This window comes from Balaenoptera acutorostrata, chromosome 8 (assembly GCF_949987535.1).
Source record: "Balaenoptera acutorostrata chromosome 8, mBalAcu1.1, whole genome shotgun sequence".
In the NCBI taxonomy this organism is placed as follows: domain Eukaryota; kingdom Metazoa; phylum Chordata; class Mammalia; order Artiodactyla; family Balaenopteridae; genus Balaenoptera; species Balaenoptera acutorostrata.
Window position 1 is genome coordinate 31856523 of NC_080071.1, and position 26085 is coordinate 31882607.

The following is a 26085-nucleotide window of genomic DNA, read 5'->3' on the forward strand; positions in this document are numbered from 1 at the left end:
CTTATATTGCTGTGATGGGCAGTAGCAGTGTGACCCACAGGACACAGTCACATAAGCACACTGTGAGTGAAAGTGCCTGGTGCACAGACAGGGCACACGCCGTGGCCACCCAGAGACCACTACCAGCACACCAGAGAGATCGTCGTGCAAACCCACCACCTCATCAGCACTCCTTTTTCCAGCCTCTGGGCCACACACCCCCTCCATCCAGGGGGACTGGACTGAGGAGGGTTAAAAATGGAGGGTCCAGAGTTTATTTGCATTTCTTGATATGCAGACAGAATCTCTATTAGACCTGCATCCAAAGTAATTTTCCTATATATTAATGTATGTTTTCATTTTATGGCTATTTCCAGATCACATTTCCAGAAATTTATGTGTAAAATTATTGTGTAGCTTAAAGATTTATCACTTTCTTTTAACGGAAAAAATACTCCCACAAATGAGTAACAGGTCATGGAAAATCTTTCAATAGTCCTGTTTTCTATCGGCACTGGAGAAATAACGTATGCACGACTCAGTTCTTCCACCGTGTTGTGTGATCTCAGGAAGCCTCTCACATCTTTGGGCCTCAGTCCTTTCATCTGCCCTCAGTATCCTCCCCGTGGTCCTGTGACCCAACCGTGGCTCCCCTGCAAGCTTTCTTGTCCTCAGGACTGGATTCCAGGCTATCCAAGGGCAGGGTACATCTTCTTTATCTCCGGGACCCCCCACTGTGCCTGAGCTCAGCTGCACACACATCCTCTGTACTCAGTGCAGACTGGGTTCCCTGTGCCGAGGAATAAAGCTGGGAGACGAGCTGCAGAATGAGCTTAAGCTTCTGCAAGCTCCTGCCACGACCTCAGTCCTTACACTTCTCTGTGCCTTTATTTCTTCTGGCATCAAGTGATCCTTGTCACAAATCAAAACACGGGGTCATTTTAAAACATGAATATTAATGGATAAACTAAAATAGGAAAAGATATCCTTAAGAAAGGAAGTTTGGAAGCCAGCTAAGCTCACCACTACACCACCAACACCACTAAGAAAGGAAGCTTGGTACTACCTTTTCTAGGCTATGTCTTTTGTAAGGGGGCCTTGTCTGTACCTAAAGATCACTCATATCCATGGTAGTGCTGTTGAAAGCAATTTTTTTGCCTACAACCCAAAGAAAGCAATTTTATATGCCCCCCTCAAAAAGCATGTTTATGTGGGCACCTCCCTCCCATGGGAGGCAGGTGACACCCCAAGGCTTCTCCCCCTGCCCCACATGACAGCCCCCAGAGCAGGACATTTGCACTGCCCCTCTCCTTACCAGACAGGAAGGTAAGGAGAAGGGCTGCATTCTTGTCTGAGGAAATCCAAATGCCAGTAGAGTGGAATACAAGGCAGGGCTTAAGTGTGTGAGGCCTGAATGCAATCAAGTAAAACACATAGGACAAGCCCTGGCACAAGTAGGTATAAGCATCGCCTGATCTGTAACCCATTTCCAGCTGCACTTTTAATGTGGGACCCCCCCCCCCCGGCCTTCACTCTCAGCAATGACTTTACCTTGTACCTTTTTTTTTAATTGAAGATTTACAATATTGTGTTAGTTTCAGGTGTACAGCAGTTATACATACATATATATTTATTCTTTTTCAGATTCTTTTTTTTAAAATTTATTTATTTATTTATTTTTGGCTGTGTTGGGTCTTCGTTTCTGTGCGAGGGCTTTCTCTCATTGTGGCGAGCGGGTCCACTCTTCATCGCGGTGCGCGGGCCTCTCACTATCGCGGCCTCTCTTGTTGCGGAGCACAGGCTCCAGACGTGCAGGCTCAGTAGTTGTGGCTCACGGGCCTAGTTGCTCCGTGGCATGTGGGATCTTCTCAGACCAGGGCTCGAACCCATGTCCCCTGCATTGGCAGGCAGATTCTCAACCACTGCGCCACCAGGGAAGCCCCCCAGATTCTTTTCTATTATAGGTTATTGCAAGATGTGAATGTAGTTCCTTGTGCTATATTCTAGGTCCTTGTTGTTTATCTATTTTATATACAGTAATGTGTATCTGTTAATCCCAACTCCTAATTTATCCCTCCCCACCCCCTTTCCCCTTTGGTAACTATAACTTTGTTTTCTATGCCTGTGAGTCTGTTTCTGTTTTGTAAATAAGTTCATTTGTATCATTTTTTTTTTAGATTCCACATATAAGTGATATATGATATTTGTCTTTTTCTGTCTGCCTTAGTATGATAATCTCTAGGTCCAGCCATGTTGCTACATACCTTGTACTTTTAAATGAATAAATAAGGAGCTTCCCCCTTGAGTTTCATTTGGCATGCCCCGCCATCAGAAGTTCCCTCCTGCATTTACACTTGCTTGCCTCTCTCTGCAGTTCATCAAAGGAAGGCCTCACACCTCCACTGCAAACACCCAGTCTCTAGGCTCCCCACCTAAAACCGCCCCCTCTTTCTAACATTTCCTTTTAACCACATCCTAAAACACACACGTGAGGCTTTTGCCTTGACCCTGCTATCTGATCCAGCTGCTGCTCAGACTAATCCGCTTCCTGGCCTCACCTCAGTTCTGAGAGTGGATTCTCAAAGCTTCCTCCCAAATCAGACCGACTCTCTGTTTCGTCCTACCCTTTCTCTAGCCCTTCACCCCACCTCTGATGCCCTTGGTCATGTCCAGTGTTCTTACTCATCTCCCACCTCTACATTTTTTTGTTTTCTCTGGCCTTTCTTGACTCCTTATCCTTTGGCTGCTTTGGTGGTTCCTCTCCCTCTGTTCATCTTCTAATTGGGGTTTCCTCGCAAATTCTGCCGTAGCTTTTCTCTACCTGCTTGACCTCCACTCACTTCAGTGAGCTCACTTATTCCACCATTACTACTTCCCCAAAATTCACAAGTCCTTATCTCTAGCCCTATCACTCGCTTGCACTGCCCACTCCCCACACTTCCGGCTTTCTGCAAGCATTTCCCCATGAACATTCAGCCTACATCTTAGACTCAATTCAGCCCAAAACTGAATTCAGGACTTCTACTTAACTCCAATCTGTCTTTTTTCTTTAATCTCCCACTTTGTCAGCAATTGAACCATTCTTGCTGCCTCACAGGCTAAAACTTTGAGTTCCTTTTGATTTTTTAACAGCTTTATTGAAATATAATCAGGTATCACACTATTCATCCATTTAAAGCGCACAATTCAATGGTTTTTAGTATAGTCACAGAATTGTACAACCATCACCACAATAAATCTTAGAATATTTTACCCCCACCAAAGTCCCAAAACAATCGTTTCCTATTCTTCCCTCCACACAGGGCCTGGTAACCACTGATTTACTTTCTGTGTCTGGATTTGTCTATTCTAGACATTTCATATAAATGGAAACATACTACATGTAATCTTTTGTGACTGGATTCTTCCACTTAGTATAATGTCTTCAGAGTTCATTTTGTAACAGGTATCAGTATTTAAGACATTTTTACAGCTGAATAATATTCTGTTGTATAAATGTAACACATTTTGTTTATTTATCAGTTGATGGACATTTGGGTTGCTTCTACCTTTTGGTTATTGCGAATAATGCTGCTATGACATGCGTACAAGTTTTTGTGTGGACATATGTTTTCAATTATCTTTGATCTATATTTAGGAGTAGAATTATAACTATGTGGTTAACATTTTGAGAACTGCCAAATTGTATTTCAAAGTGGCTGCACCATTTTACTTTCCTACCAGCAGTTCATGAGAGTTTCAGTTTTATCACGCCTTGCCAAAACTTACTGTCTTTTTCATCATAGTCATCCTCGTAGGTGTAAACCAGGACCTCATTTGGTTTTTATTTGTATTTCAGTGATGGCTAATGATGTTGAGCATCTTTTCATGTGCTTATTTGCCTTCTGCATATCTACTTTGGAGAAATGTCTATTCAAATCCTTTGCCTTTTTTAAAAAATTGGGTTAAAATTGTTGAGTTGCAAGAGTTCTTTATACATTATGGATACAAGTTTCTTATTAGATATATAATCTCCAAATATTTTCTCCCATTCTGTGGGGTTTTTCACTTTTTTGATGGTATCCTTTGAAGCACCAAATTTTAAATTTTTATGAAGTGCAATTGATCTATTTTTTCTTTTGGCACTTGTGCTTTCAATATATCTAAGAAGGCGTTACCTAACCCAAGGTCATAAGGCCTTACTCCTATGTTTTCTTCTATGAGTTTTATAGTTTAACTCTTGTATCTAGATCTATGATCCATTTAGAGTTAATTTTTATGTATGTTGTAAGGAAAATGTCTGACATCATTCTTTTACATGTGGGTATCCAGTTGTCCCAGCACCATTTGTCAACAGAGGGATCTTTTTAATTTTTTCCTTTGTTTTATCTCTTATTCCAACCTGTTAATCAAGTTTTGTTCTTTTTCCCTTTAAAATGTCTGTCACTGTTTCACTACCACACCAGTTCCCAGATTAGGCCTTTACCATCTCACACAGAGATATCTGCATCCATGTCTATCCCTCCCAGCCCTCAGCAAGCCAACCTTCCTAAAGAAGGAAATTTAAGAAATGGATTGAATTTATGTAATTCACCTGCTCAGGAGCCTAAAGTCCTACTATTGAATACATATAGCATCAGGGCCAAACTCTTCTCTCTGATTCTCTAATACGGCCCCACCCAGTTTATACTAGCAAATCAAAGATGCAAAATTTCATCTTCCATGGTTATTCAGCTCCTCCCTGAAGGGGAGTTCTCTTTCCTTGCTGTACTTTCCCCTCCCTTCTATGAACCCAATTAAAATTCCATAGGTCCTTAAAGGCTCCTTCAAACCCAGCTCCCTGATAAACCTCCCTTAACTACCCCAGCCCTTGCCAGTGCTCTCCTCTGTGTCCTGACTGCGTTTGTGTGTTCTGTAGCACCAATCACTATGCAGGTAACACTGGTACACACAATTCTACGCTACCACCCAACACCGATAAGCATCTATTGAACAGCTACTGAAGTTCACAGCACTGAACAGGCATGACACATGTATGTGAACATTGTTTCCTTCTGCCGTCAAGTGGGGGAGTCTAACTGGATGAGATAAAGTATCCCTCCTAGATTTAGAATTCCACTTCTTCCTCCATTACATACTGATCCAAATTTGAAGAGTAAGCTTAAAGTTAACTCAAGGTTTCTAGTTGAAACTTTCCAAAGCCAAGCCAGTGTTTTCCAAAGATTCCCAGCATTGTAATTCCTTGCTACTAAATGCTCTCGGCTGTAATAACGATGCCGGCCCTGTTTCAGGCGCAAGCATTAGGGCATCTGTGATTTGGTTTGCAGTTTAAACTGTGAGATGGCTCCAAACCCTCACAGTTAAGAGTGTGTCCGATTGCAACACCCCCTCCCTACCCACCACTATTTAAAAAAAAAAACAACTTTCAAATTGAAGAGGCAAAGTGTGATCTCTTCCCTGTTGAGAGCTGAAAACAATAGCAGCTTTCTGCTCTAGCATAACTTCAAAAGGCTGCCGAGTGACTGCTCTAAGAATACGTGGTTGTAGATGACCGAAGAAACGCACCGGCCTCCTCCTGCGACTCTGCTCTACTAGCACGAAGGAAATTCTGCCCCCTCCCCTCCCAGCACCTTTAATAAAACAATGACTGGTACTGTATTAACTAGGCGGATGCGCGATCTTGGAAGGTTAAGGCTTTGGCAGACAAGGGGCGAGACTGGGCGGTCAAGCAACACCCTGCTGTAAAGAGCCGGTGAATTAAGGATTTGTTGAAATGACCTAAATAATGTACAGATTTTTAAAAAATCAACTGAAAATGGGAGACCGGTTGGATTGACCCCAGGGGCAGGAGTCCCCGGTTGCTGCAAGAAAATGCCTGAGGCGCGGTACCAGGCTCGGCGCGAAGTTGCAACCCCAGAGCTCTCAGTAAACACTTTTTTTTTTTCCTGGAGTAGATTCCGGAGCGCGCACACCAGGTCAGTCCATCACGCTAATGCCTGTGCGGGTTCACCTACCCGCCTCTCCTCGCAGGTAGCACCTGGTCAGCACTTGCCCGCCCGCGAAGAAACCGCGAGGCCAATTTCGCAGCCTCGGAACCCTGCTGCTTGGAGAGCTACTAGGAGAACTGCTCCGCTGCGCCAGCAGCCGCCCGGAGGCTGGTATTCCTCCTCCCCGCCCCCCCTCGCCGTGGTTAAAGTTTGCTCCCCATTCGCCGCTTCCCACCCCCGCCCCCTGCCTCCGCCCTCGAGCTGGAGGACCACAGAGGAGTTCCTGGGTCCTTGGTGCACAAACACACCCACCAACAAAAGAAAGCCCATTAAATCTTCCCTCCTGCGAACTCGCGCCCCAGCGGATACCTCTTTGAACTGACCCCGCCCCCGAAGCCCCCGCAGCCCCCGCGCCGTCTGGGGCTCGCCCGGCCCTCCTGGGCTCACTCCCTCCTCCCGGCTGCGCACTTTTGCAGCGCGCTTGGTCTTTGATGTCTCTTTACATTATGGCAGAGCAGCGACACGCTCTTCCCGGGCGCAGGGCTTTGTGTAACGGAACTGACATTTGGCCTTAATACCTGTATCTCTTGGTGATTGCAACAAATTTCTAAAATAAATATTGTACTTTGATCTCCCGGCATTGCATTTTTAATGGACGCTCCGAACATTACTTCATTAAGAATAAGTTTTTCAGGAGCCCCGAGTGCAAAGGGAGAGAGGCTAAACAGCACTTTGTGAAAGTCTCTCTCCAGACTTCAGCTTGCGCCTGGGAGGGCTGGAATCCCGGCGGGTGTTCACAAATGGAGGAGAGGCCCAGAGCCAGGACTTCAGACAGTCAAGGGAGGGCCTACCGTGCACCCGCACAATCCTAAATACTTTGAATGTATTTACCTCTTTTAAGCCTACAAGAACTCTACAAGGTGAGCATTGCTATAACCCCCATTTTACAAATTGGGAAACTGAGGCACAAAGCGGTTGAGTAAGTTGCTGGTCCAGGTCATCAACTAGAAAGTGGCATCTAGAAATCGGCCTTCAGATTCTCAGAGTTGGAGCTCTGAACACCAACCCACTACTCTCTCCCTGCTGGCCATTGATGGTGGCTTATTGGCTAACGGGGCATCTTGGAGAAAAAGTTCTCTTCTATAACAACTATGGAGATGTGAATTGGCTTCTCTTGCCTTTTTGTTAAAATAGTGAACAGATTCGGCAAACGAGAATGCCTTCTAGCCTGCTTGGCCCAGCCCGGCCCGCAATCACCGATAGTGGAGGTCGAAGAGCCCAAAGGAGTCCGAGAGGAAACTCACTAAGGGACCAGGCCCGCTTCGACAGTGCCGACAGGTGCCTGCGTGTGTGTGCACCATGGGACTCCCTGGCCTCTGACTTGCAGGCGGGAAAGGGCTCCTTCCCCTCCCAGGCTTCGCGCGGGTAATCGATTTTCTGGACGCGGTGTGGACAAGTGTAGGTCTTCCGGGCCTCCGGAGCAAAACACCAAGTCCCCTCTTCCTAGCTCCCAGAGCACTCGGACCTCCTCTTCAGGAGCCAGACCGCGTCGGCCGAGCTGTGCAGTCACTGCTCACCGTTCCTGGGTGACACCTTGTTGCAGAGAAGAGGGGCGTGCAGGGTCGGGGCTTGCGAAGTGCTCAAGCATAGTATTTGGGCTGCATTCGGCCCATTCGTCTTCAGCAAGATGTTTCTATTTTGCTGGCGGGCCCTGGGTGTGGGGAAGTGGCCTGGTGGCATAGTGTCCTGACCCCTAATGGGAGTGCAGAGGGCACCAATACACAGCCCAGACTCCGACTCAGAAGCCTGTTGGTGTTGGGGTAACCGCTGGCGCCGCACGGCGAGTTGGACCACCTGATCCGACCTATCCACGTCAGTCCCGGCTGCTGTGCGGTACTCGGGAGGACCATACGCAGGAAGCCTGGGCGCGAGTTGGCTCAGAGGATCCCTGCCCGGTCGGCCGCGTCGCAGAGAGGAGGCGGTGTACCCGGAGGCCGCAAGTGGAGCGGGGTTGGCCAAGCCCAGGAGGCCCACTCTGCTGCGCCGTTCCACGGAGCGTGGCCGCCGGCGGGAGGCCTCAGAGGCCATTCCCGGCCCCTAATGCCCTCAGCGCGGTGAGGACACCGAGGCGCCCCTCCTGCTCTCCCGGGTGAGGAGATCTGGGTGTCCGTACCGCCCCTGCAGGACGCGCCTTGCGCCGTGGGCCGGAGGAAGGCAGGTGGCCTGCCGTCCCTCCTGGGCCAGGCATGGCTGGCAGCGAGGGTTTGGGGAGACCACACTCTGGAGAGCGTTTTCCTGACCCCAGCGAAGCACGGCCCGCGCCTGAAGAAATTTTTTTTCTTTACAAAGGTGCTGGGAACAACAGTTTTTATTGACTTTTCTTTCCGGTTAGAGAGCCACCCTCGTACTATCTGTGGTTTGCTCAACAAGAACAGCTACGGGCTTCCTCCACCGCGCCTTACTTTTTTCGGTTAGTTCCCTGTAGGTGTGTGCGGCTTGCAGGAGTGCGCACTTGCCTGGCCGGGCTTGGCGCCGGGGTGGGGATTTCTAGCATCTCTGTGGGTTTCAGTGGAGCTTAATAGCGGTCAGCTGCCTGCTCCGAGAGAGAAGAGCAAGACACCAAACATTTCCCCCTCGGGTTGCTCTGGGTGTCCCGCCAAGCTTAGCTTTGGGGGTAAGCGTGGCCCGGGTGTTTTTCTCAGGCTCACTATTTGCAAAAGTTGTGGCCCGAGAACTTCCAGGTCGCCAGCAGGAACGTCGCAAGAGAGGCGGGCGGCCCTGGAGCGTGCGCGCCACCCACCGCCGCCCTGGGCGGCCGCCCGGCCCCGCCCCGGGTCCCAGGGCTGCTCACCGCTCCGCGGCGGCTGGGCTGGGGGAGGAACGAGGAGCACGAGGCGGGCGGGGCGCGGGGCGTCCCACGTTCAGCCCCGGGAATTCCCTCGGGTCCAAGGTGTGCTCGGGTTGACGACGTGCTCGGGCCAGTGCCTGTGCTGTCCGGGTGCCGGGTGTGTAAGTACGGGGGGTGGAAAGAAGAGAATTACCCTCATCTTCGTCTCCAAGTCCCGCGCCTGGAAGCCGAAGGCAGATTTCTCTGGAGATAGCAAAGATACTTTGTCACTTTGGGCGCTGCCTTGGCGCAAATCTTTAATTGCAAGGGAGCGGGTGGGGGGGGAGAGGGGGATAGAGTGTCTCAAGCAACCCAAGCGCGGGTCTCCAGGCGGCAAGGCCCCCTTTGATCAGGAAAATCCAATTATTTGTGTATATACATTTCCCACATAGTGATTACTTCATTAATTGTCCCGCCTTTATCTCCTCCCTTCCCATCCCCCCTAATAATCAGTTCTTTTATCCAGACCAACAAACACACCATAGGAGCTTTGTGGATTCAAAGGATTTGCTTTCGCTTCTGAAAGAGCCGCTATTCTTTGATGATTGGGTAGCGGCAAACTTCAAAGCCATAAATCTTCCCTCTGACTGGCTGGCGGCCCAGCAAAGTCCTTATCAAATTCTTGGAGGTGAGCCTGAAGCGCTCAGACCGCTCGCGGGGCGAGCGAGCGGGTTGTGGCGAGGGCCGCGGGCGGGGAGGGCCCCGGCGCGCAGAGAGGGCGCCCGGGAGGGACGCTAAGGCGGCCCTTCGTCCTCGCCTTCGGGTCTCCATGCCTCAGCAGCGCCCTGCTCCTCAGCCAACGGCCCGCAAGCCATAGCCATGGCCGCCGTGGCCGTCCTCCGGAACGACTCGCTGCAGGCCTTCCTCCAGGTCAGGGCTGGGCTCGGAGGGGGCGAGGGAAAGGTGGGAGGGGTCATGTCTGGATCTTTCCTGATATTCTGTGCACCCTGAATTTCAAAGGGAATCCCGCTCGGTGGATGCCAATGGAGTGAGACCTAGGGGTGCCCACACCAACTTCACACTGAACCCTGGTGTCAAGACTGTGGCCTTTGTGGGAGGGACGCGCGTATCCGGGGGTTGTTCGGAGGTGCGCGTCTGGCTGAGGACGGGTCCCAGCTCACCCCGCTGGGCCCTCCTGGGGCGGGCGGAGGAGGAGCGCGAGAGTAGCGTGGAAATGAGAGCTTAAAAGATGGGAGGGAAGGCGGATGGGCAGCCGGGCTGTGGGTGTTTCCAGACCCTTTCTGGCCGCGGAGCCTGGAGTGGCCCGTCGGATCTCTTTCTCCTCCCACTTTGTTCCTGCCTTCCTCTGAGGCTAGATGGCGTCTCTTTGCACCAAGTAGTTTCACAGGAAGCGCTCCCGCGCTCCGCGTCCAGGTAGCGCAAGCACCAAAAGTTTCCCCGGACTGGTGGGTGCGTGCGTGGTGTGCGGTGGCGGGGGAGGGACACCCGGGACGGGGGAGGGGCGGCGGTATAATAGCCGGCGTGGGTGTGGCGGGCCGGCCTGGAGACGGCGCTTGGAGCGCTAACCTTTTGTCTCTTCTCCGCCCTCCCCTGCCGCCGCCTATGCAGGACCGCACCCCCAGCGCCTCCCCGGACCTGGGCAAGCATTCGCCCCTGGCGCTGCTAGCCGCCACCTGTAGCCGAATCGGCCAGCCGGGCGCTACGGCGCCCCCGGACTTCCTGCAGGTGTCCTACGACCCCGCGCTGGGCTCGCCCTCCAGGCTCTTTCACCCGTGGACCGCCGACATGCCGGCGCACTCGCCCGGCGCGCTGCCATCCCCGCACCCCAGCCTGGGGCTGACGCCGCAGAAAACGCACCTGCAGCCGTCCTTCGGGGCGGCGCATGAGCTGCCGCTTACACCCCCTGCAGACCCCTCGTACCCCTACGAGTTCTCACCGGTGAAGATGCTGCCCTCGAGCATGGCGGCGCTGCCCGCCAGCTGCGCGCCCGCCTACGTGCCCTACGCGGCCCAGGCCGCGCTGCCGCCCGGCTACTCCAACTTGCTGCCGCCGCCCCCGCCGCCTCCGCCGCCCACGTGCCGCCAGCTGTCCCCCAACTCGGCCCCCGACGACCTCCCGTGGTGGAGTATCCCGCAGGCCGGCACCGGTCCGGGAACCTCGGGGGTTCCGGGGGGCAGCCTCTCTGGCGCCTGTGCGGGGGGGCCCCACGCGCCCCGCTTCCCGGCCTCAGCGGCCGCCGCTGCCGCCGCCGCCGCGCTGCAGCGGGGCCTGGTGTTGGGCCCGTCGGACTTCGCGCAATACCAGAGCCAGATCGCTGCGCTGCTGCAAACCAAGGCCCCCCTGGCGGCCACGGCCAGGAGGTGCCGTCGCTGCCGCTGCCCCAACTGCCAGGCGGCGGGCGGCGCCCCGGAGGCAGAGCCGGGAAAGAAGAAGCAGCACGTGTGCCACGTGCCGGGCTGCGGCAAGGTGTACGGCAAGACGTCGCACCTGAAGGCGCACCTGCGCTGGCACACGGGCGAACGGCCCTTCGTGTGCAACTGGCTCTTCTGCGGCAAGAGCTTCACGCGCTCGGACGAGCTGCAGCGGCACCTGCGGACTCACACGGGCGAGAAGCGCTTCGCCTGTCCCGAGTGCGGCAAGCGCTTCATGCGCAGCGACCACCTCGCCAAGCACGTCAAGACGCACCAGAATAAGAAGCTCAAAGTTGCTGAGGCCGGAGTCAAGCGGGAGGACCCGCGGGACCTGTAAGCCCACCCGGGGGCGACTCGATGCCTCTCCCGCCTCGGGCTCCCTACCCAGCACCTCTTCGGAGAGGTTCCGGGGGCCTATGGGCCGCCGGCCGAGAGGAGACCCAACAGAGGCACTTAACTTGCCCCTTCCTGCTTGCCCGCCTCCCAAAAGTGACGCCAGGCCGCCAGCTCCCTGGCCGGCCTGCGGACAGGGACCGTGTGCCCAGGAAGAGCAAGGGAGGTAGGGTTGAGAGCTCTGCGTCACGAAAGAGCAGTTTCAGGCTCTGAACCACTCCCACCATCTGGGAGACCTACAATTTGGGGGAACTACCCTGGGCTGACCTTTGTATATAGGAAACGCTGCTGAAATCAAAGCGGAAGAACCTTGAGAGATTTGAAATAGTGCTGGGTTTTTTGCTAGGACTGGGCCGGGCTTTGTACAGGTTATTTAATAGCTTTCTTAAAGAATAATTATAATAATTATAACATTAATTAAAATGTTACTTTTGTCCTCAGCTCCATGCAGAGCTACAGCATGAAATGTCTCTGTAAAGCAATCAGCAGTTGCAGCCTGAAAATAAATACGTTAACTCCGGGGTCACCTCGGGAAGACCCCGCTGAGCCGGTCTCATTTGATCTTTTCTCCTTCCGGGAGGCTTTACAAAGCTGTCAGGTTTCACCGGGAATTTGAAGGCTCCTGTAGGCTGCCTCTGTCGGAGGCTTCTTTGGTTTGGAAGGTTCTGGGCAAGTGTGTCGGGTGCAAAGATGCAGAAAGTAGGAGGGCAGGGTCAGTTTTGTGGTAAAGAGATTAGGGCAAGATTTTCCAATCCCACCTTGAGTTTCTCACGCGGCCTTAGGACTTGACCAGAGACTGTCGGGCTTCTCTTAAAAGTTGATACCTGCTGCACATACAATGCACGATCTTTTTATCTGGTGAATTGCCTGTGGCTTTCCATTTGTTGGTAATCTCAGAGGTCACAGGCGAGCTGTGCTTCCTCCTGGCAGCCGGCTACGCTGCTGTCTGCAAGGGTACTACTAACTCGAGGATCTGTTCACAGATGAGATTTTGGAGAGTTACAGAGAAACTAGGGGCCCTTGTTCAGGTTGGTCTTTGCTTGGGAAAGAAGCGGCTCTCCTGTATTTCAGCCCCGTCATGATACACAACCTTGTCTTGCTTGTTTTCTTCTTAATCCTTTTGCTGTGGCAATCTTACCAGTCTTGTTTCACAATAGCCTCTTAGGGATTTCTGCCTAGGCCTGGAAGTTTAGTTCCATTTTGTGTCTTGGGACTTTATTTTTTCAATCACTGCGGTAGACTAAGATTTTCTCAGGGAGGAGCCAGGAATACTCATATCTGGGTTTCTCACCTGTCTCTAAAATGTGAAGTTTTAAATGTGAAGTTTACAAGTGTTTTTTCAACTCAGCTAACTGCTGGATGTTTTCTAATATGTGAGTTTTTAACCTGAAACCAAAACCTTAGTCTTCTGATTTAGAACTAGCAAAGAAAAGAAATTGTTCTCAATTTTGTTACTATGTTAAACTGGCTGGCATCATTAATGCCAAATTTCAATGGAACTGAATAATTTTTTCATGGTAGTAGAAGTGTATATAAATTGATAGGATTTCACAGTTTACACACTGCTGTTACCTTGCCTTTCGTTGGAAGTCAAACTGAAGGGTAAGTTCTTAAAAACCAGGAGGGTTGTGCTTGAGACTTACTGTATTAAGTAAAAACCAGCAACATAGTTGAGATGAAAATTACTTTTATACTCCTAAGAAATAGCATTTTTACTTTGTAACTTGGGACAAGGTGGTAACTATTAAAATCACTGTGGGACTATGCCTTAGAACCTGTTACTCTCATTAGAGATTTTGGAACTATTTAATGACAAAATGGAATGTGAGTCTTTAGGGTTCTTTACCTGGAAAGGGCAATTTGGGCTGGCTAAATTCTCAAGGCTGTGACAGTTTTGCAAGCAATAGTAATAAGAAAGTTGCTACACAGTAACATTAATATGCATTTAAATGTGTAATCTTAATCTACATCAAGATTGTTGAGAATAATTTCTATGAAGAGTTACAGAAACTCTCACATCTGAACCATGCCCTGGGATTGACTTCAGAGCCAGAAAAGGTTTTTTGGCAGATGATAGGAAAAGAGGAGTCCTTGTTAGAGAGTGAAAAGACCAAGGGCTTTCTTTGGAAAATTTGAAACGATTCTCTCATGTGAAAGAAAATGCCCTTGGTAGAGAAAGAAAACTGGCAATTTTGAAGTGAGTCTACTAGCTATTATTGACAGCTAGGATCATTTAGCATCCAAACAGGTGAAGTGTTGAAGATAAAATTTCCTTATAACTTTAACTTTGTTGTTAAGAGAGAAAATAGGTAAAATGTATGAAATTTTGTATCTAAACAGATAAGGTGTTGAAGATAGTTTTCTTATAACTTTGTGGTGGTTAAGAGAAAGATAAAATATATGGAATTTATCTAAAAATACAATATTTATAATTTTAAAAAGCAGAATGAAGTCATTTGATGACAAATCACTTTCTTAGTTTTTAGGTAATTGAACCTGCAAATTTTAAAAGCTTGGTAAAAGTATAGGCTCTAGACTAAAGACTGTTCCTTATTGTCAGTGCAAATTTGTGTTCCAATTACTTTAGAAAAAAATATTTATGCCATTATCCAAATAGAAGCCAGGAAGTCACAATAATGTGATATTATTATCCAAGTGTAGGAAAACATTTCATGTTTATACTGAAAAATAAGCTAATAAATGCTCGGAAATACAAGTTTGACAATGAAGAAATGTATTAGATTATGTAAGCTTTTAAAATGTGAACTGCTGCTGCATGCTTTATTTGGTTCATAAAACTGCAACCTACTATGGTATTATCCATTTATAACTTTTAAAAATTATTTTAAAATAAATCAGTATGCAAGAAATATATGCATAAATGATGTAAATTAAGCACATTTAATTTAATTTTAATGACATTCAAATTTAAAGAAATTCAGAAGCAAATTACTTTTAAATGTAAACTGAAATTTATTTTTTATTTGGAATTTTGCCATCATCAAAAAAGAAAGTTTAATCCACCAACTGAATTCAAGGCTTTACTTAAGAACCCCAGAACCAAATTCAATTGAGTTAAAAACCAATTGAAGAAACTATGTTAATGATGGCCTCAAATGTCAATAGACATTTTGTTTTTTAAGCAACTGTTTTAGTAGCATGCAAATATAATGTAAAGTGTCATATTTTAGAAAATTCTAAAATAAGTGTGATATGATTACATTGTTTAACACAATTGATAAATGAACCATTTGACCAAAAACTTGGAAACACGGAGAAATTGAGTTATCAGTAATTTAGGTAATTTGGAATTGTACGTTTCTGAGCTTATTAACAACACTGTATAGTTTTCTGCTTTTCTCAAGGGAAAATTGTGCAAATTCGCCTTTTGCTGACCATTAATTTGGAATAGTTTTGGTAATGAATGAAAGTAAATTATGTTAAAGAAAATACAGCTACATTATTCACCATCAAGTTAAATAAGTCTTTTCTAGTTTCAGTTAGAGTTTAAATCTTATAACTATGTTGTGTATGTTGTTTTAACTTATTTTCCCTTAAGTCAATCAGACAACACATGCCTATTTAAAAAATTAATATTGATGAGATTGCTTCTGGCAGAAACCTACATGAAACAGTATTTGTAGAAAAGGCAGTTTTTCACCCCAGTTTGCACTCCATTTCTATTTTAATACTATTGGGTTTTAGATATTCAGTTTAAAGCAGCATCTTCAGTGTTTCCCATCTGTTTTGGTTCTGCTGTGAGACTTTCACAGAACCTTTAGCAGTAGCTATACCTTCACACTAACGTGAACACCTACTAAGTTGTTTAGGGCTCTAAAATTGCAAACCACTTTTACTTGTGTTAGCTCACCACATTAAATAATGACAAGTTGTGGTAAATTGACATTATCTCACTGGGAAATCATCTGTTGTGGAATCAGATTCAAACCTAAAGCTTTGTTTTCTAGTAAATGTGATTATGCTTTGCTAATGTCCCAAATTGAGGGCCACTCAAAACAAGTCATACTAATGTTCTATTAAATATCATTTCCTTCCTCTGGTTTGCATGGTAGAGGGGAACTTAAAAGAGTATGAAACCAAGGGCAGCTTTGACATGAGGACATGTGCCAACATAGTTTGATAAACTAGGAACAAATAAGGAAAACATCTAGATAGAAAGATATATGTTGGTAATGAGACATATATTTAGATTAATACACCAAAATGACAGGTTTCAGTATTGGGCCACTATAATTGTAACCTGATTCATGTGGCATTCAATATATATAAACAGGGACTTCCCTGGTTGCGCAGTGGTTAGGAATCCGCCTGCTAATGCAGAGGACACGGGTTCAATACCTGGTCCAGGAGGATCCCACATGCCGCGGAGCAGCTGGGCGCGTGCGCCACAGCTGCTGAGCCTGTGCTCTGGAGCCCGCGAGCCACAACTACTGAGCCCGTGTGCCACAACTACTGAAGCCCACGCGCTTGAAGCCCATGCTCTGCAACAAGAGAAGCCACCGCTGTGAGAAGCCCGCGCACCGAAAGGAAGAGTAGCTCCCGCTCGCTGCAGCTAGAGAAAACCCGTGCACGGCAACAAAGACCCAATGCAGCCAAAATATATATATATATATATACACATATATATACATATATATGTGTATATGTATATATATATATATGTAAACAGTATATTTTTCTCTGGTGTTCAGACTTGACACATTTTTACATAAAGATCTTTGTGTCAATTCCTCCTCCCTTGATTGTTTTTAAAGAATCAGCAACGTTTCAAGTTAATTTATGGACACTGTAAAATAACTTACATAATGTTACTTCCTAAAATGAGTAACTGATATTGTTCAGCAAAGATGTAATCAAACAGCTATGGACCTTCATAATTTTTTTTTGGTAGTTTCACAGTTGTTTTACTGTTACAATTTATTACCAATTGAAGATTTGCACGTGATGATTGATATAGTATTCATTTTCATGCTGACATTTTGATTACTTCCCTTTCTAGACTTTATATACTTCTCCTTCCATGTCTTTAGTGATTATGCTGAAGCATAATCCTCAATGGGGTATTTGACACTTAATTCGTAATTCAACCCATGCATGTGAACTGCAGTAGTTTCTGCACAACACATAATAAACTATATTAACTAATATATTTTGGTTGTCTACCTAATACCAAAATTTAATTCAGGGGAAATAAATCAAGTTCCTAGTTTGATACAGATCTTCCTTGACTAACAATGAGGTTACCTCCCAATAAACTCATCATGAGTTGAAAATACCGAAGTTGAAAATGCGTTTAATACGCCTCACCTAGCGAGCATCATAGCTTGGCCTAGCCTACCATAAACATGCTCAGAGCACTTACATTAGCCTGCAGTTGGGCAAAATCTAACACAAAACCTATTTTATAATAAGGTGTTGACTATCTCATGTAATTTATTGAATATTATACTGAAAGTGAACAACAGAGTGGTTATATAGGTACAGAATGATTGTGTTTCGGTTGTTTACCTTGGTGGTGGCGTGGCTCTCTGGGAGCTGTGGCTCGCTGCCCTGCCCAGCAGCACAGGAATACCCTACAGCATATCGCTAGCCCAGGAAAAGACCAAAATTTGAAGTTTGGTTTCTACTGAATGTGTATCACTTTCACCACATCATAAAATCAAAAAATTGTATGTCAATCTATCATAAGTCAGGGATGCCTGTATATAAAAATCTGCAGCTTTCACTTCTCAAAAAGTTTGTTTCAGCATTATGAAGATTTGGTTTGCCCATTATAAAATGGAAGTTTGTTTTATAGCAAAACTATTTAATTTTTTTTCATTAGTTTCCAAAACCCTAACATCAAAAATACACTAAAATTTTCTGAGGTCTAAGGCAGTGTCTAGAAATCACCTGATTTGTTAATACCATGTTAAACCATTCAGTCACATGGATGCTTTCTAATGATTTTGTGTTTAGCATAATCTAAAACACGGATGAAAAACATCTGGCCCTCAGCTTAATTTCATCCAATTCACAAGGCAAGTATCAAAGCTAAATCCTCATTTATGCTTATGGTTGGGAAAATGTGTCTTAATTTGAAAAGTGTTTGGTGGCAGTTTCCTAAAACTCTATGTAAGGTAGCATGAAAGCTTATTTCTCTTATTTCTGTCTTTGTAAGTTTTATTCTTATATTCTGTATGTCTCTTTACTTGTGGATGCCACGTCTTCGACATATTCGTGTTCATCTCTAGCATGGAAACTCATTTTGTGTCATGTGTCTCTCTTCCTTTTCTTGATGTACCTATGCCCATTATTTTATTTTGCTCCCTATAATGCAGGACTTGACAGGATTCTAAACTCCAATTATTTAAAACCTGTTGTATTTTTAATAGACACATATTCCTTGGTCTAAATTTTACATGTGAGTGAGTTAAATTTAGAGTTCTATTTATAGATTCAAATCATGTTTTATTTATGCATTACATGGCTGCTGTTTACTGCGGATTTGTGAACATCATTTTACTTTCAGTTGTCATGGAAAAAATATTTCCATGACAATTGAGAGTAAAATTGTAAAATATGGTAGAGAATTATGGTTTGAGGTAATACCAGGTTGGATAGATTTTAATTAGTAAAAAGCATACAAAAGAAGTAGATTACCTAAATCTGTAAACATAACCCTTTATTTATTGAGCTAAGGTTTTAATGAAGGGGATGTGAACTAAGACCTATAAGCATTTATCGATTTTTATTCCTTTTTAAGGTTATTATATTTGATGGAGGTTTCTTTTTCTCTCAAAGCCTTTATTCTCCTCTGTTTGATCCTTGATGAAGTTCATGTCATCTCTCCATACCTCAGGCAACTGCCAAGAAAGTCATTTTGGTGACAGATTTTGTACTGAGACTGGGTTTGGAGTAGAAAGCTGCTGAAGTTTTCTAAGGAGAAAGTACTCCCTTCATCGATCATGATTCAGGCTTGTCAATAGCAAGTCTGTGTGCCCTGAGCAGCTAGTAGCTGGAAGCTGCCCCCTTGCTTCTGTAGCACAGAGGTCTAGAAGTAGTGAAAAGGGAAACAGATCAGAGGGAATAACATGACCACAGGGAATAACAGACATTTGGAAGATCCTGTTTAGACAGGATGTTCCTAAAGGGGGTGGAAATAGGGCCATTGGGTAGAAGCTGAAGGAAAAGGCTTGATCACTTTCTCAAAGTTAGAATGGACCCCTGGAAAGTACCTCCCTCACCCCAGGTTGGTTTTTTCTTCCTTAAACCAAAGCTGAGTATGACTAGGCTGTAGGGGAGATGCAGACCTTGACTGAGTTGAACTTGGAGGATCTTTATGGTCTCTTCCAAAGCTGAAATGCTTCAAATCCAAAATCTGTAAATCAAAATATCCAAATACATTTTATTAAGGCTACTAAAAATGCAAGTTATGTGGATATTCCTGGCATTCTGCCACCTGATTTCAGAAATCCAGTTTTTGAAAATATAGTTTATTCTTAAATAGTTAAAGGTATTAAAGAGAAGCAGAGTCATTTGGGATAAATCAGTCAGCCTCTCTGCAAGTAATATCAGGAGGTAGTCACATGATCTTAATATTGGTTTTTGAAAATAACACTTCTGGGGGTGTCAGTCTTTGTAAATGCTGTATCATGATGCACATCACCAAGTCCTGTTTTTATGTATGGAAATTTCACAGTACAATGACAGGATGGAAAAGTATAGGTAACTTTTCAATAGTTATGTAGGTGTAATCATTTAGATTTACAAACTGTGGCCTAGCTAAATTTAAGGAAACCATTCTTTCCCCATACCCTCGAAGTCAGTCAAGTTGATATATATAATTAATACGTGAGCTGCATACTTAATTCAGTATTTGTTATTTATAATTATTAGATGCAGAAAACTCAGGCAAAACAAATTCAAAACATGTATACATAACTAAATTCAATTCACCAAACATTTATTTGAGTTTACAAGATGTAAGGTGCATTGAGGATTTGGAGATGAACACAATCCGAAGAGCTCACAGTCATAAAGGAGTTAAGACATATACACAAATGAATGTAATACAAGGCCTAACTAAAAACCCAGGAACGAAATTCCTATTATAACAAAAAGGAAAGAGAAATTACTTCAGGTAAAACAATGTTAAACTATTTGATGCCATAAATGTTTCTGTCTTCAGCACCAACAGTCCACAGACTCCACAGCCTTCAGAATCCATTTAGGTTTTTACATGGAGCTGAGAGTTCAAGACAGTGTGGTCCCTAGACCAGCAGCATTAACATCACTTTGGAACTTGTTAGAAATGCAGATTCTTGGGTCCAGTTCCAAGTTACTAAATCAGAAACTCTGGAAAGGGGCCCAGCAATCTGTGTTTTAATAAGTCCTGCAAGGGATTCTGATGCACACGAAGGTTTGAGAACCACAGGTCTAGGAAATTGTACCTTTTATAATGCATAAGATTAACCTGTGGAAAACAAGCAAATTCAAGCCTAACACATTTCTCATAAGGTATTCTGGGGAAATAGAGAATGGACAGGCCACTTGGCTGAAATCCCTCACCCAATCAAGAGACACAATTGAGAATCTTCTAACTCCTGATGAGAAGACAGCAATAGTCTTAATTACAGAGTGATTCTTCTGTGCATCTTCTACAATTATGTAGACAATTGTTCTTTTATAGTAGTATTTAATACACATAGAAGGTTTGGATTTTTGAATCATCAATCATATTTTATGTTAGTGGAATTTTCCCAAGAAAGTGGAAGAGTGACTTTTAACAACATCTGTTTTCTTCAAAGCAGTGCTCAGCTAACTGAGCAGTTTGGTTTTTAGTGTTGTTGGATGATTAATAACTAATTATCGTAGGGCACGTATAAACTCTACCACTAAGAGTGAAAAATACATGTACACTCAATGCTGCAGAAATACAATGATGGCACCTCTAAAACACAAGCACGGTTGCTTCAAGCCTTTGTTTTGCTAAATAAAAGGGCTTTTAAAACTACTGATAGGGAAGTGCAGAGTCCTAGGGCTTCTTCGTAGAGGCCCAAACTTAGGAAGTTGTAGATATTTATCTAAACCCGGGGTCTTCAATTCCTCTGGCTTCACTGCTGTCCTCCTCAGCCCACCCCTCTCCTCCACCAAATCTTTCTTGCTCAAGGTGCATCTCAGGGCTGTTTCTCAAACCAGAGCATGATTTTGTAACATTTCTTTGAAAAACATTTTATTTCTGACCTTTGGAATTATAGAAGGATGCTGGGAATTACCAGTACCAGGGAAACTTATAACATAAATGAGAATAGCTCCAAAATTTTTCCAGTGAATGAACCTCTTCCTCTGCCTCCAAATCTAAACTATCCATCATTGATTTGGGGTACTTTAGGAGGACATTGAGTGGATGACAACAAAAATCTAGGTTGATGATGACTATGGCATATTCCCAAGGAGTTCCCCAGACCCTGAAAGATCAAGGGAGCTCTCTATGACCAGATAAATCTCCCCAACCAGGATGTATAGAAATAGAATTTAACAGGTTGGAGTTGGAGAAGACCTTCAAAATCATCCAGTTTGACCTTCTCATTTAACAGAGGAGACAACTGAGGGCATGCTTAATCAAATGAAGCAACCATTATCTAATGTGTCTATGACACATTAAAGAGTAAGTACACTCAGTAGAAACCCAGCAGCCTAGAAAAGGGAGTGATAGTTAAGGATCATGAAGAGTGGGAGAAGACTCAGGGATCAAGACCAGGATCCCTTTCTACCCTTAGCTGTTCAGGCGGAGGTAGGGTGGTGGTCCTAGGAAGCTGCTTACTGGCTCTCTCTACCCCTCCCAGTATCCTGGGTCTCCTGCCTTCTCTGAGGCAATCTCAACTTCCCAGTGCCTTAACAGTCATTCCCTTGCACGCCTAAGTCTCATTGCTTCAGCTTTTAAAGACATCCCCCCACCACAATCTTCCTATGTTATCAAAATCTAAACTCATTTAGAAGATTGTTAAGTGACCATTCAAAGGCAAAAAAAAAAAGCAAAGGCCAGAAGGGCAGGGGGTAGAAGAAGCCAGAGCTGAGGAGAAAAAGAGAGCCTCTCTGATGGAAAAGAGCTGATAGTGGTGTGGGTGTGTGTCATGTGGAAGACTGATAGATCTGGGGATGTGGAAGGACCATACTTCAAAAGGAACAGGTAAAAAAGGTGTAAAAAAGTCTAGATCCAGAGTACTTGGCAACTGTCTCAGCAAAGATTCCTCTGTATTTGTTATCTTTTGTTGCATAACAAATACCACCGACTTAAAGGCTTAAAACAACATATGTTTATTATCTCACAGATTCTGTGCACCAGGAGTCTAGGCAGAGCTTAGCTGTAGCCTCTGCTTAGGGACATTCATAAGGCTGTAATCAAGGTGATGGCCAGGACTGGGGTCTCATCTGAAGCCTTGAACAGTGAAGGATATTCTTCTAAACTTAAGTGGTTGTTGGCAGGACTTGGTTCTCTGTGGGCTGTTGGACTGAGGACCTCAGTTCTTTGTTGGCTGCAGCCTGGAGACAACCCACAGTTTCTTGATACATGGGTCTCTCCAACATGGCCACTTGCTTCATCAACATGCAAGCTGGGAAGGCAATAAAGTCTACTAGAAAGATGGAAGTGGCTTCCCTGGTGGTGCAGTGGTTAAGAATCCGCCTGCCAGTGCAGGGGACATGGGTTCGAGCCCTGGTCCGGGAAGATCCCACATGCCGCAGGGCAACTAAGCCTGTGCACCACAACTACTGAGCCTGTGCTCTAGAGCCCGCGAGCCACAACTACTGAGCCCGTGCACCTAGAGCCCATGCTCCACAACAAGACAAGCCACCACAATGAGAAGCCCACGTACTGCAACAAAGAGTAACCCCCGCTCGCCGCAACTAGAGAAAGCCGCGTACAGCAATAAAGAACCAAAGTAGCCAAAAATAAATAAATAAAATAAATTAATTAAAAAAGAAAAAAAGAAAGATGGAAGTACATCTTTTGTAATCTATTCACAGAAGTGACAGCCTATCAACATGCTATTCACTTGAAGAAGGTTACTCAAGAGAAGATTACACAAGGGTTTGAATACCAGGAGGTGGGAAACATTGGAGGCCATTTTAGAGGATGACTATCACACCTGTGACACAGCTTGTCAAAAACAATAAAAATAATGGAGTCATGTATGTAGACCATAAAGGTTTGGACAAAGAGTTTCTCAGCATCAGCTATGACGCCTCCTCACTCGTGAGAGACTGTCCCCCAGCATCCATCTTTCCTTTCTTCCTTATTGTAATAGTAATCCCAAAATTTTAGGGAGGCATATGGCTGTTCATCTAGAGACTACATATGGCAGCCTCCCTTGTAGTCAGGTATAGCCATATGACTAAGTTCCCACCAATGGGCCGTGAGCCTGTGTAATATACGCCACTTCTGAGTAACATCCGTAAAAGAAAGTTGCATGCCCCCCCTTCTTTTTTACCCCCCTTTCTGAGGCTGGAATGCATATATGGTGGTGGGCATCCAGCTCAATCGTGTAGATAAGGGCAACACCCTGGAAGATCTTGGAAAAATAAAACAGAAGGAATAGGAGTCCCCAGACCATGACTTGAAGCAGAGTAGCCCAACTTTCCTGGGCTGCCTACCAGCTGGACTTCTATCTAAGAGAGAAATAAACCATCTTGTTTAAGCCATTGTTATTTGCTACGTGTTACAGTAACTAAACCAGTATCCTAACTGATGGATCACACAGTGCTTCCAGAGGCAGGTATTAGCAGTGCTCCTGCTGAGTCTTCCTGTGGCAGCTGTGAATTACATCGCTTTAAAAGATGTCACAGGGCTTCCCTGGTGGCGCAGTGGTTGAGAGTCTGCCTGCTAATGCAGGGGACACGGGTTCGAGCCCTGGTCTGGGAAGATCCCACATGCCACGGAGCGGCTGGGCCCGTGAGCCACAATTGCTGAGCCTGCGTGTCTGGAGCCTGTGCCCCGCAACGGGAGGGGCCGCGATAGAGAAAGGCCCGCGCACCGCGATGAAGAGCGGTCCCCGCACCGCGATGAAGAGTGGCCCCCGCTTGCCGCAACTGGAGAAAGCCCTCGCACGAACCGAGGACCCAACACAGCCAAAAAAAAAAAAAAAAAAAAAAAAGATGTCACAGTGTGTCACCTTTCCAGCTCCTCCTAGGCTATGTCTGCTGGAATCCTCAAAATGAGTTCTCACCCCCAAAAGCGTATCCTCTTAGGATGCTGCTATGGAAAGCTCCATCACTGCTTTCCAGCTTTGCCCATGCTCAGGTACCCAGAGGACTTCAGTCATTCAGTGATTCATTTATTACACTATTTATGGGGCTTTTCTCATGTGGCAGTCACATGAGGCTGGGGATACAGCAGTGAACAGGACAGACCAGCTTTTTGCTCTCAGGAGACTGACATTCTAGTAGGGCATTAAAGACACAATAAACAAATAAACCAACAAATAAGCTAATTCAGGGAATCATAAAATAAAACAACAACTTGAAATTCATCTTCATTTACCCTACAATCACATAGGGAAACTGAGTCTCAGTCACGCTGCTGGATGGTTCATGGTCTCCAGCCTGAAGAATGGCCCCCAGTAGTCCTTGTCTCATAACTGCCTCAGACTGAAGGAGACAAATTATTTCCACCTACTACCCTTTGGTGAGAATTAGTCCCATGAACACACCTATATGCATGGTGGATGGAAAATATAGAGATGCACATGGATACCTGTTGAACACTAACAGTGTTCCACCAACATACCCATCATAAAAATCCAAATAAATAAAAAACACATAAAGCAGAATATAAAAGGGCCACTTTATCCTTTCCCTTCATAAATAACCACTGTTAACATTTTCATTCCTTCATTCAATCAACACGTCTTTATTGATCTCCTGCACTGTTCCCGGCCCTGTCCTTGATGCTGAATATGCTGGAGATGGTTCCTAACCTCATGTGGCTTCTAGCTTGAGTGTGTGTGTGTGTGTGTGTGTGTCTCCTCCTGGGTTTGTAAACTGCCTGTACCATACCTAGCTATATGATTTCAGACAAACCGCTTAACTCCCAAAGGCTCGGTTTCCTCATTGGTAAAATGGGTATAAAAATAGTAGCTAATTTACAGGGTTGTTGGAGGGGATTAAATTTGATAATATAGGTTAAATAACTTAGAATAAGCACTCAGTAAAAAAAAAAGGCTGCTACTATTGCTATATGTATAATATAAATATTTGCTTTTATATAAACAGGATTATACTATTGATACTTATATACAACTACAGTCTACTCCTTGAACCCTTTCAGTGATGTTCCTTTTTCCATTTCAGAACATAGAAGGTGAAGTTCATCATTTTAACTGCTTTATGGTATTCTGTTGTCTGTATTTACATTTGTATATATATTTGGTGGAGAGATTGATGGACATGGAGTCCATGAATGGGCATTGTATGCCAAGTTCTTTTTTTTTTCTTTCTTTTCTTTTTTGCCAAGTTCTTTATGTACTTTTTTTTCTGGACAGTGGATACAAAACTTAGTTACATTCTAAAAGGGTTCATAATCCAAAAGCAGAACTGTGATTTAAATGGGCCAGTCCTTGACTTGATCACATAATTTCACCTCTTCATGCTCCAGTCCTTCCATCTGTGTGTTCAGTTTAGTTACTCCTCTCTCTTTCCTAGAAATGTGAAAGCTTTCTAGAAGACAGGCAAAAACAGAAACATAGAGCCAAAACCAACAATTTTACTACGTTTAAACTTAATGATTTCATTTTACTTACCAGCTCCTCATTGGAGCAGGACTAATTGCCAACCTCTACACTTGGGTTTAGTCTAAACAACCCCAAATACCTTCCCAGCTCAGTCTTTAAAAATCTGAGTTTCTGTACTGTTTCTTCACAAGGCCTATTTCTTTTCCTCCATAGAGTGTGTCCTCATTTATATTTTCCTCCCTTTGTATCCATCTAAAGTACGACTCTTGAGAAGATACATATCCTCCATTAAACCCTACAATTTAACGCCGCTATCCATAAAGTCTAAATTTGTGATTTGAAAATGTACTCTTTGAATACCAGTGACTGTAATATTAAACTGCCACAGATAAGATCTTTAAGGGGAAAAATACAACTGCCCATTTTGATTTGGGTGGATTTTAGTCCTGAGATCCACACAGAGGCACCAAAGACTTGTATGATCACAGACAAATCACTTCACTTCTCTGAGATCAGTTTCCTCATCTATTAATGGGAGGGAGCTTAAGGGGTTTCCAAATGTAATTCCTTAGCACCCCTGGTGACTGATGAGATGCTTCAGGAGTCTCGTAGATGAGATGTTCTCCTTCTGTTCCATATTCTGAGCTCCTCTGATAACCACTAACCAGCTGGTTGATGACCCCTTCCACTCCTGTATGAGGCTGGACCGCATGAATTACAAGCATAACCATTCATTGATACACAAGGTTTCAATACAT

The 26085-nt window shown here is 45.1% G+C and overlaps 1 protein-coding gene across 1 annotated transcript; it reads left to right on the forward strand.

The window, feature by feature from the left end:
- Positions 1 to 8825: 8825 nt before the first annotated feature.
- SP5 (Sp5 transcription factor) lies at positions 8826 to 12108 on the forward strand. Its single transcript, XM_028166762.2, has 3 exons — positions 8826 to 8950; positions 9299 to 9702; positions 10402 to 12108. The coding sequence occupies exons 2-3, from the start codon at positions 9652 to 9654 to the stop codon at positions 11539 to 11541; spliced, it is 1191 nt and encodes a 396-aa protein (XP_028022563.2). The 5' UTR covers positions 8826 to 8950; positions 9299 to 9651; the 3' UTR covers positions 11542 to 12108.
- Positions 12109 to 26085: the final 13977 nt, after the last annotated feature.